Source organism: Mandrillus leucophaeus, unplaced genomic scaffold (genome assembly GCF_000951045.1).
Source record: "Mandrillus leucophaeus isolate KB7577 unplaced genomic scaffold, Mleu.le_1.0 Scaffold27, whole genome shotgun sequence".
In the NCBI taxonomy this organism is placed as follows: domain Eukaryota; kingdom Metazoa; phylum Chordata; class Mammalia; order Primates; family Cercopithecidae; genus Mandrillus; species Mandrillus leucophaeus.
Genome location: NW_012102809.1, coordinates 499,680 through 510,611, shown reverse-complemented (window position 1 = coordinate 510,611; position 10,932 = coordinate 499,680). Strand labels below are relative to the sequence as shown.

At 39.1% G+C, this 10,932-nt stretch overlaps 1 protein-coding gene across 1 annotated transcript in view; it reads left to right on the top strand.

The window, feature by feature from the left end:
* The window catches only part of EXOC2 (exocyst complex component 2), a 212,840-nt gene that overhangs the window by 84,377 nt on the left and 117,531 nt on the right, over positions 1 to 10,932 (top strand). Inside the window, exons 6-7 of the mRNA XM_011984536.1 lie at positions 1,048 to 1,161; positions 2,678 to 2,802. Of these exons, the coding sequence (XP_011839926.1) occupies positions 1,048 to 1,161; positions 2,678 to 2,802 (239 nt within the window). The remainder of the gene's footprint in view (positions 1 to 1,047; positions 1,162 to 2,677; positions 2,803 to 10,932) is intronic.

The window sequence follows — 10,932 nt, the reverse complement described above, 5'->3', positions numbered from 1 at the left end:
CACATTAAAAATTCTTTTGGGGCCAGAGTCATTTCCCCGCTGCGTAAGTGTTAAAGAGATGCTGCCCTATCAAATAATTTGTGTCTGGTTTATACCTTATGAGTTGGGCTTGTCCAGTGTTTCGGGGTGGGGGACGGCAAGTCAGACGAGCAAAGTACATACCCACGTGGTGGAAACCAGCATGCGGACCGTGTCCCTTTGAGGCTGCTGAAGCGTCAGGTTTCAGGCCTCGAGCGGCAGAGATGAGCCCTGAGAGACAAGCGGGTTCGGTTCCTGGACGTGCTTGGATTTCATCCTGCAAACGGGCGGGGGGGGCAGCAAAGGCTGTTAGCTTGTGGGCCTTGGTGGGCACATCTGGCATCCCAGTATGGAACGTGACCTATAGCAGATACTTGATGAGTGTTCGAATGAATATGTAAATGAATTGATCCAGAAGTCAGTCTTAAGCATATAGGCAAGATGAGGGAGCAGAGATTATGTGGATACCCTGTTGTTACCACAAGCTTTTCTGCAAGTCATGCTGGACATGGATGCAAATGTGGCTGCTTTGTGATTAGATGTGGTTTTATTAGTACTTTGATGATTTCTTAGGCAGTACATCTTAAAACAACTTTCATATAGGTTTTAACAAAAATCATTTTAACAAAGTGATTTAATATTTTAAAATTTCACTGTATTCAAATTTTGATTTTTATACATTGAGTGGGGATTGATGTCATATTTCGATAGGTTTAATAAAACTGACAACTCAGCCTGATGTCTTAATCCTCTTTAAACCTTATATTCTTTTATTGATGTAATTTCTGTATTTCAACTAGTTTCCTATCTTTTCTATATATAATCAAAGTTTACATGTTAGAATAATCAGCCATGATGTGGGAAATGTATTTTGTACATATATACAAACATATTCTGGGTAATGTATGATTAATATGTATTGTTGTAATGGTTTGTATTCATATGTGTTACACTGGATACTCAGTGATACCTGTTCCATTTTTGTCATAATAACCACTGAAATCTATTTGAAACCTTTTTTCCCCTCAGAAGTAAATTTTCCCAGAAGGACTTAGAAATGCTGTTCCATGGAATGAGTGCCGATTTTACAAGTGAGAATTTTTCAGCTGCCTGGTATCTTATAGAGAATCACTCAAACACCAGGTTAGTGGATATGGGACTGTCAGCTGTAAAGGGTTTCACTCAGGTGCTAAAACTGGAATTACTCGGTAACTTGAGTTTTAGGTCTGGCTCTGCCTACAGTTGCATAGTTTTAGGTCTACGAGCTCTTTGACTTTGGGTTTGCCCGTGAACATCTCAGGGTGTCTGTTTCCTTATTTGTACAATGAGATGATTCTTTAGAGGCCTTTCATTTCCCACTGTCATTTTATGTTCAATATATTTCATTATTGGTGCAGGTTATTAAAAATTTATGGAGCCTTAGCTGGGGACTTAAACTGACACGTGTGAGTGTGATGTCTCCCTACTCAACAACATACAGATTTTAAGTTCTGGTGTAGAACGTGGAACGCGCTGCCTTCTCTGACCATAGGGCAAGGAAGATGAGTTGGTTTATCATCATGTAAGGACCTGCCTTAAAATTAGCAAAAAAGTAGACAAAGTCATATATCAAATTTCAAGGTTCCCTTTTGTCTTCTAATTACATTTTACTCTCTGCAAGAGCAGGTTTGTAGCTTATTTGCAAGATTGATTTAAAATAATTATGTTCCACAAAAACGTTTGGATAAATCAATGGTTTATTGCTTAAAACTTAAATTATTGATAAATCAGTGTGCTAAAATATACCTTAATATAAATGTTTCATTCACTTATTAGGATGAAAAGCATTACTAGAAAACATGAAGAAAAGTTGGCATTTTAATACGTAGGGTAAATTTAACCTGATTGCTTTTTAAAGCAAATGTCCAAGGTGAATTTTTTCATTGTAGAAGATGATTCTAATTTTATATTACAGATGTAAAATTTCTATTGTTATAAGTCAAAATTGAGCTCCGTTTCTTGTGTAGGTCTATCAAGAATACGTTTAAAGTTTTATAGCCAGATTTTCTTAGCTCAAATGGACATACAACTTCAGAAATACAGAGGCCTGCCTTCACTTTTCTCTGCTTTAGATATTGAGATAAGATACTGTGGTCTTCCTAGTTATTTAAGTTGTGGATTGACCCACAGGATTTACATAATTTTATTATTAAGGACAGAGGACTGAGTATTGATGAGTAGAACATTATGCTCAGTGTTCCACAATGCTTCAATGAATGTACAAAGCAGTTACACTTTTGAAATATTGTCTATCACTGGATGATCTGTGTCTTCTTATCTGGTACAGGATGTTCAAAACTCTTTATCTGGTAAGTTGTATATATTATATATAGGTTATAAAAACATTACACATTTACTTCTTAGGGGTCTAATGTATTTGGAATTACCATTGAGGGCCCCAACACTCGTATAGCTGTTGTAATTTAGGCATTCGTAATAAAAGGTTTAGGTCTACGTAACAATTTGAAAGCGTTTAGTTTTCGTCTGGCTTCATGTGATATTAATCTGTATGCTGCTTAGCATCGGTTTTAGCATGTGAAGTGTTTTCCACCGAAGGAATTCTGTTTTCTTTTTTGCGTGGTAGGAGTGTCAAACGTTTGATTTCTTTATTTCCTTTCAGTTTTGAGCAGCTCAAAATGGCAGTCGCCAACCTCAAGAGACAGGCGAACAAGAAGAGCGAGGGCAGCCTGGCCTACGTGAAAGGCGGTCTCAGTACCTTCTTTGAGGCACAGGATGCCCTCTCAGGTAAGGCGATCCTCAGAGCCATCTGCCGGCGGCTTCCGCCGTGGAAACCTGACACTGCCTGCAGGGTGTTTACAGGGTGTGACATTCGGTCTGTTTTTATCAAAGTAGAGATCTAAAATGTGCTATAAATACTTGTTGCAGAGTCGGCTGGCATCTCTTTGAAGACTTGGTACTTTAAAAATTTATCTCTGAGGCTTTTGTTAACCCATCTTACATGTGTGAAATGGGAGACTACTTTAACTCTCTGTGATGCCCACTCTCCAGGGCTGATAAGAAATTAAATCCCAATGCGTAAAATTTGAGGATTTAAAAAATCCTCTCACAACCATCAATATCTTACAGATGTGACTAATTCTGTCAATGCCACCCACTGTGTGTTCACTTTGGAAAGGCGGATGACAGGATACCAGTCTCTTCAGCCCTTCTCGCCCAGGCCCCCACACGTGCACGCAGGTAGCTGTCACTGTGCCATCATCTGTGTGTGGGAGGGACGTTGTGTGGAGTACAGATGTCATAGCTTTAGACATGTTAATGCAAGATGTTGGTAGGGTTTTTTTTTTTTTTAATAAAATTGTCTTTAATTAATAAAAGTTTAATTATTGCTATTTAGTAAAAAGCAATCTTTATTAATAAAGGTTAACTCAGTTCTTTTTAATAGCTAAGATACTTAAAACTAAGTACCTGTATAGCTTAAGCATCCATCACTCTAACCGTACATTGAGGCCACATCTTCTTCAATTCGGAAAGGTAAATTTTAAAAAATTATTTTGTGTTCCTAAAGTATAGACATTCTTTTATTGTTTTAAAAGTCCCCCTCCCGCATCTCTACTAAAAATACAAAAAATTAGCCAGGCATAGTGGGTGCCTGTAGTCCTAGCTCCTCGGGAGGTTGAGCCTGGAGAATTGCTTGAACATGGGAGGCGGAGCTTGCAGTGAGTCGAGGTCACGCCACTGCACTCCAGCCTGGGTGACAGAGCGAGACTCCGTCTCTAAATAAATAAATAAGCCCCCCTCTTCCTGTGCCATATGTGCTTAATTGATCTCCGACACATTAAATGTGTATTGATGCAGCTTCTTCCTTGCAGGAAGGGGTAAAATATGAATGTCTGGGGGGGAACAGAGAAGGTCGGTGCTCTTCCTTGATAAATACATGTGCCTTATGTTTCTTGATGGTGTGCCATTCTTTATTTGTGCTTATTGCTGTTCTCTCTAAGTCACCAATAGTGAATCTTAGCATGTCAGGAAGAAAACCTGAGCATGTATGAACAGAGTTTGGTATTAGTCAGATAAAGTGGTTATTCATATGCCCAGTAGCTGCACAAATGTTTCCCACAAATTGCTGTAATTAAAATGATTTATCTTAGCAACAAGACAAGTTTGGCGTTTCCACCCTTTTTAAAAAACATATTTACATCTGCATATATATTTGTATTTATGCTTTTTGCTTCTGTAAATGACTTCACTCTTGGCAGATCTTAAGAAGTTTTATTTGGTACACCAGATTTATGTAGTCACATTTATTAGTCATTCACCCTAGACGTATGTTAGCAACTTTAAGTTTAATAAAGATAATGCTGACCAGCTACTAATGAACACATGAACTTATAGCATATAGGAAGTGATTATAATAGTAAATTTGTACTTTAGACACATGTATTTAGCTTTTATGTTTTTTGAAATAAAGGAAATGCATATTATAGAAAATACTAAATAGATAATTAGCAAGAGTGTCTATTGTAGATATAATCACATTAACATTTTAATGTATTTCCTTTTATCTTCTTTTCTTAGCTTATATGAGTATCTATTACAAAATTGGGTTTATATTGTTTGTAGAATTGTGTGTGCTAGAAACCTTTTATTCTTTAGGTAAAACCTGTTGCACGCCTCTAAGTGATTATGTTAATTTACTATAGGATTCATACCTTTTTTTTTTTTTTTGAGAAAGAGTCTTGCTCTGTCGCCAGGCTTGAGTGCAGTGGCGTGACCTCGGCTCACTGCAACCTCTGCCTCCCAGTTTCAAGCGAGTCCCCTGCCTCAGCCTCTGGAGTAGCTGGGACTACAGGTGCACACCACCACACCTGGCTGTTTGTTTGTATTTTAGTAGAGACAGAGTTTCACCACATTGAACAGGATGGTTTTGATCTCCTGACCTCGTGATCTGCCCGCCTTGGCCTCCCAAAGTGCTGGGATCACAGGCGACAGCCACTGCACCCGGCCTATTAGCTTTTTATAACTTTTTCTAACTGTAGTCTTAAATGAAATTGATGTTTAGTTTTGTAAAAGGCTTTTTTGGTCAGGTTTGAGTGTTACTGTTACGTGGTAACGTGGGGATCTCCATGTGTTGCTCTGTGTGCTGTCAGTGGCCATGTAGCCTAGGAGTTACGTGGTTCAAATTTGACAGAGCTGATACGTAGTTGCTCAGGTAATTTGGTTTTACTTTTCTATTATGAATATTTTCGAACATGTGAAAAGCGGAGATGAAAGTATAATTAACTTCTGTGTACCTGTCACCTAGATTTAACAATTATTGCTCTTTTTTTATACTCACTTTTGAGGTTGGTTTGTTTGCATCTTGCTGATGTATTTTAAAGCAAACCTCAGCAGCATGGTTTCCTCCTAAATACCTGAATGTCAGTCTCTCAAGTAAGGGTAAAGACATTTATGTGCATAATCACAATGATATTATCATAGTTAACCAAATAAATTAGCAGTAATTTTTAAATATCATCTCATTCCCAGTTCAGATTTCTCAAATTATCCCCAAACTTGTTTTTTTATAGTTGATATGTCCAAATCAAGATTCAAATAAAATTCAGGCATTTCACTTAATTTTTAAATCTCTTAATCCTCTTTTAAACTAAAACCATCCCCTCACCTTTCTTACCCTGTTTCTGGTTTTTCCTTTTTTTTTTTTTTTTAAATGGAGTCTCACTCTGTTGCCCAGGCTGGAGTGCAGTGGCACGATCTCAGCTCACTGCAACCTCTGCCTCCTGGGTTCAAGCGATTCTCCTGCCTCAGCCTCTCGAGTAGCTGGGATTACAGGCGCCGCCACCACGCCCAGCTGATCTCCACACCCAGCCTGTTTCTGGTTTTTCATGCCACTGATTTGTTGAAGAAACAAGGTCATTTGTCCTGGAAGGTATCCCCCACTCTGAATTTGACTGATGACTTCCTCATGGTATCATTTAACTTATTTTTCTTGCCATTAAATTGCTTGGACTTACCTAATTGGATGTTAGATAGATTCACTTTCAGCATTTTCAGGCACGGATAGTGCTGTGCTTCCTGGTTCATCACACCAGGCAGGAGTGCGTTGGCGTCTGGGGCCTCTCCTGAGGACTGAATCAGTAGCTTCAAGGGGGGATTGGGAGCCAGCAGGTGAGACAGATAAGTGTGTGTGTACACACACACACACACACACGCACACGCACACGCACACACGTATGCTTTTCACCCCTCTACTATCTCTGCTTTATTTTGATTTTGTTTTCCCTGAAATTCTCTATTTTATCAAGATTTTCATGTTTTATTAGCATTGCATTCTAATTTTTAAATTATTTAAAATTCATGTTATAGGCCCTTTCATTATCTGTTTTATTTGTGTGTTCTATGCGATTTTTTTTAACATTGATTTTTTAGGGATATCTTTTTTGTGTTTTTAAAATGTGTAATTTTAATTTTCCTCCTTGACTTAGTAGTTTTTAGTAAATTTTTCTTTTCGTAGTCTGTTCTTATAGTACTGTGAACAGAGAAAATGTTTCTTAATATATATTAAGTTTTTGTAAGTATGCCAAAAATTAAAAAGGATGGACAGACATGTTTTCTTCAGGGTCCACTATCTGATATAATATCAATGCCTGATTAATTATATTATTTAAATCTAGCTTCTTTATATTACACATGACAGACAAATCTCCGTCTTTAATTTTGATTCTGTCAGCTTTTCTTTGTGTGTAAAGCATGTGTTTGCTTCGTAACTTCTGGTTCTTAGATTCTCTTGATGAGAACGTATTCTTAAGTGGTCCCCGAGATTTCCCTCTGTTTGGTGTTTTGCTAGATGGACTCACAGAACTCAGGGAAGGCCGTTGTACTGAGTTACGGTTCATTACCAGGAGGTTACAGATTACAGTCAGCCAGGGAGAGAGATTCACGGAGCAGATCTAGGCGATTTTCATCCATGGAGCTTCCAGTAGTCTCCCAGTGGAACTCCAGGCAGCCCTGACTTTCCTGGTAACAGTGCGGACAGCGCACATGGAGTACTTCCATCCAAGGAAGCTACCCGAACCTTGTTGTCCAGATCCAGAGTCTCTAGTAGGGCCCCGTCACACGGACGTGGTCAAGGCTGACTTCAGTCTTCTCCCTCAGATCAGGCGGATATTGAGTGACCCTAAGTCCTCACCATCAGTTCCACTGTTGGATTATCTAGTCGGCCGGTGGTCCACAGGCAAACAAAGACACTCTTACCAGGCAGAACATTTCAAGAGTTTAGAGATTACCTCCCAGGACCTGAGGGCAAAGGCCAGACCTTTTGGGGGGCAAGATTAGATTATTTGATGCACAATAACGTAATGTTAGCGTTTTATACCTTTCCTTTTGTATGCGTTTGCTTGGTATATTATTTGTAATATTCTTTGTAACCTTTTAGAGATTTTTCTTTTGACATGTGTCTTGTGTTGCTACATGTGGCAGGATTTTGATTTTTTAAATACTATTCTGAGAGCCTTTGCTTTTAAATAGAAGAATGGAAGCCATTTACATTTATCATAATTGAAATGTTTGTCCTGATATCTTTTTCTTTTGTCTTGTTTTGTTACCTTTTGTGCTTCCTTTTTTCTTCTTGGCAATGTAGACCATATTATTTGCAGATTTGAGAGAAATGTTTTAAGATTTTATTATAGGTTGTCTCGACTTCTGTTACATTGACAGCAGTTTAGCATGTCTTTATTTCCCATGCCTTTCCCTTTTTTTTTTTTTTGCCTCAATTTAATTTGAAATTATGGACCCAGCTTATTTTACCTTTTCCAGTTTTAGATTTATTTTTTGTCTCTTACATTTAATTTTATATTTACCACAGTTATACAGTAAATATGTATATATTGTGTGTGTGTACATATCTATGTGTGTCTGTGTGAATATATGTGTGTGTGTATATACACACAAACATATACAGTACCTGTACACGTAAACTTAATTGGCTTTGATGTTTATTGCCTATGTTTTCTATTTCATCTTTCCTATCCTTATCTTTGAAATTTTTTGTCTTGAACAATGTGTTACATCTTTTATGCTATACCTTTTGAATTCTGGTGTGTCTGGAAGTACCTCTTGCCTGTATGCATGAACACACTTGACTGTAAGAGAATTACTTTCTGAAGACATTGATCCAATGACTTTTAGTGTTGCAGAGACAAAATCCTGAGCCAACATAATTCTTCATTACTTGTAAATTGTTTGTTTTTCTCCCTATCTAAGTGTTTAAAAGATGTATTTGTTTAGCCTTGGATTTTTTTAGAAACGAAAAAACACCTTTGCAGGATATACTGGAATACAGGTTCTGTTTTCATTCATTTTAGCCAACACTTGATAAGCCTTCCGAATCTAGAGACTCCCCTCTTCAATTCGCGGAGCTTTTCTTGTTTTCACGTCAGATAGAACTCATGGTTTTCCTCGGAAGGTCTTGGGTTAACACGTCGCTCTCTTGCTTCTGCCCCAGCGCGCTGCCCAGCTGGCTTCTGTTTCTCAGCGGCTGCTCCGCTGCCCAGCAGTGGATGCCGCCTCCCGATTTCCGTCTGTTTTCCTGCCATTCTGGGATGTGGGGAAATTGTTCTCTAAATGGTTTCCAACGGAAAGGAGCCGTGTGGTTAAGAGAAACGGGGGACAGAACTGCAGTCCTGAACCGTCCTTGTGTTCCAGAGTTGGCCATAGGGGATAGGTACGAATCAGAGCTTTTCTCTGCTTTTTTTTTCCCATCATCTGCATGCTTCAGTTCCATCCAGTGAACTATTTCATACCCAGTCCAAGTCTGCTTTTTTTCAGTCCACCCAACCCGGTATACCGTTAATAGCCTTTACTCATCCTTAAGTTTTTATGCCATTGTCAGTTTTGTTTCTTCCTGTGGGTCCCCGCAGGTATTTTAATTAGAACTTGAGAAGAAATGTGTCTGGCGTAACACCTGCCAATAGCAACCTTGGTATCTTTAGTACAGTTTTTTCTTTATTCTGCAAAAATGTTTCTCGCACCAGACTTCATTTTGCCATGGCCTTCCCTCTGTCATTCCCTTGTGTTCCCTTGAAGTGGGAGTGACCTGTGGGTCGTTAGCAGATGCTGCTCACACTGGCCCTCTGGGGTGGCAGTGAGGTTGGTGGAGCTGTTGGTAGAGGGTGAAAGGCCTTCCCGAGCTCCTCAGTGCCTCTGAGCACCACCTTTGTTTTGGTAGCGATTTCCCTGAATGCCCCGAGCTTGTGCATTTAATGACCTGTATAATCTCTTGTTTTTAGTGACAAATCCACCATCATCACTTGCTCCTTTCAAGAACATCTGCAGGTCAAAACTATGTGAATGAATTTTGGTTACGGTTACACTAGCGTGAAAAGCCTGAGCAGAGCAAATGGCACGTGTTGCTCCCGGCACTGTTTGTCTTATTTGTCTTCCTTCCCCTGTTCCTTGTATTGCTGCTGCTTAACTCTGGGTGGCTCGAGCCATAATTGATTTTTTGACACGTTCTGTTGTTAGTGTCTGTTGATGTATGAAGATAATTCAGGTAAGTATCATTTTCAAGGACTCAGTTATCTAAGTGAGAATCATTCCTGTTAGTCTTCTAGTTGCAATTATTTTATTATTTATTGATTTTCTTCAGTATAATTTGGGAAGAGAAGGAACCACAGAATACTTAACCAGTTTAAATATAATTTATATATGATTTGTCTACTCTGATAAAAGTTTGGTAAAATAAGAAATAGAAACTAAATGTTTGAAGGGCTCTTTGTCAATTTAAAATATTAATGCATCTTACACTAACCCTTCCTCTTCTCCTACTTCAGTAAGTATAGTCCTCCTCAGAGGTCAGCATGTGAGCCAAATTAGGCCGCAGCCTTTGTACAGGCCGGGAGCTAAGCATGGCTGTGTTTTCCCATGCTAAAAACAAAACAAGAAGAATATGTGATAGAGGCCGTATGTGGCCCACGAAGCCTGAAGTGTTTACTGTTTGGTTCTTCATAGCAATAGTTTGCTGATCTGTGATCTGGCTTGAATATTCCTGTCTCACACGGGCTAGCATTAATGTAGAATGCTTAGAGCATGTACATGCTTCTGTGCCCAACCCTGGATCCTTTAGATACTACCCTACACAGACATTATTCCGTAGTGCCTCGTTTAACAACGGCGTTTACATAAATGCATGGATGGGTATTATGAATTTTTTATTTCAATTGCAAATTTGACATCTACATCTTATTTGAGCATTAAAATGATCAAATAATCGTAGTGAACTAATAGTCTTTCTATAACCTTGATTTTTCTTTAAGAAGTGCTGTTATACATACTTTTTTTGTTTTCTCAAGTACAAACTTATAATGTTCAACTGCTTCACATATTTAAGTTTTAATAGATTAGAAACAATAACAAACCTGTGATCATGTACCAAGTTGCTTACTGAGTTATTCTACTTAAAACTGTTTTCAGAGAAAATAAAAGGTCAAGTGAACCAGACATTGGGTTATTTGGTTTAATTTTCTGGAAAATAGGATTGCCTTTATCAGATGCCAGTGTCTCTCAGTCCTCATGCTTGGCTGACAGTTTGACAGTGACTCTGCTGTGGGGGAGACGGGTGGAGGAGGTTAGCCTGTCAGCAAAAAGGGCTGTAAACTGAGCCAGGGGTCCGGGGTCACCTCACCTTGACCTGCTCATCAGTGATGGGTTTTGTCAATATCAGAAAATGTGGCTACATGATTCCCTTTAATGCTGATTTTGACTCAGACAGCAACCCGTGGAGCTGCTGTGGGGTGTGACGTCTCAGCACGGCGCCTGCTCAGTGGGTCCCGGTGTCGTCCTTGCCAGGACTGGCAGAGCATCACAGCAGCCTTTAAACCAAGAGGGAGAGCGGATCTGCACACACACAGGAGGGAGAGC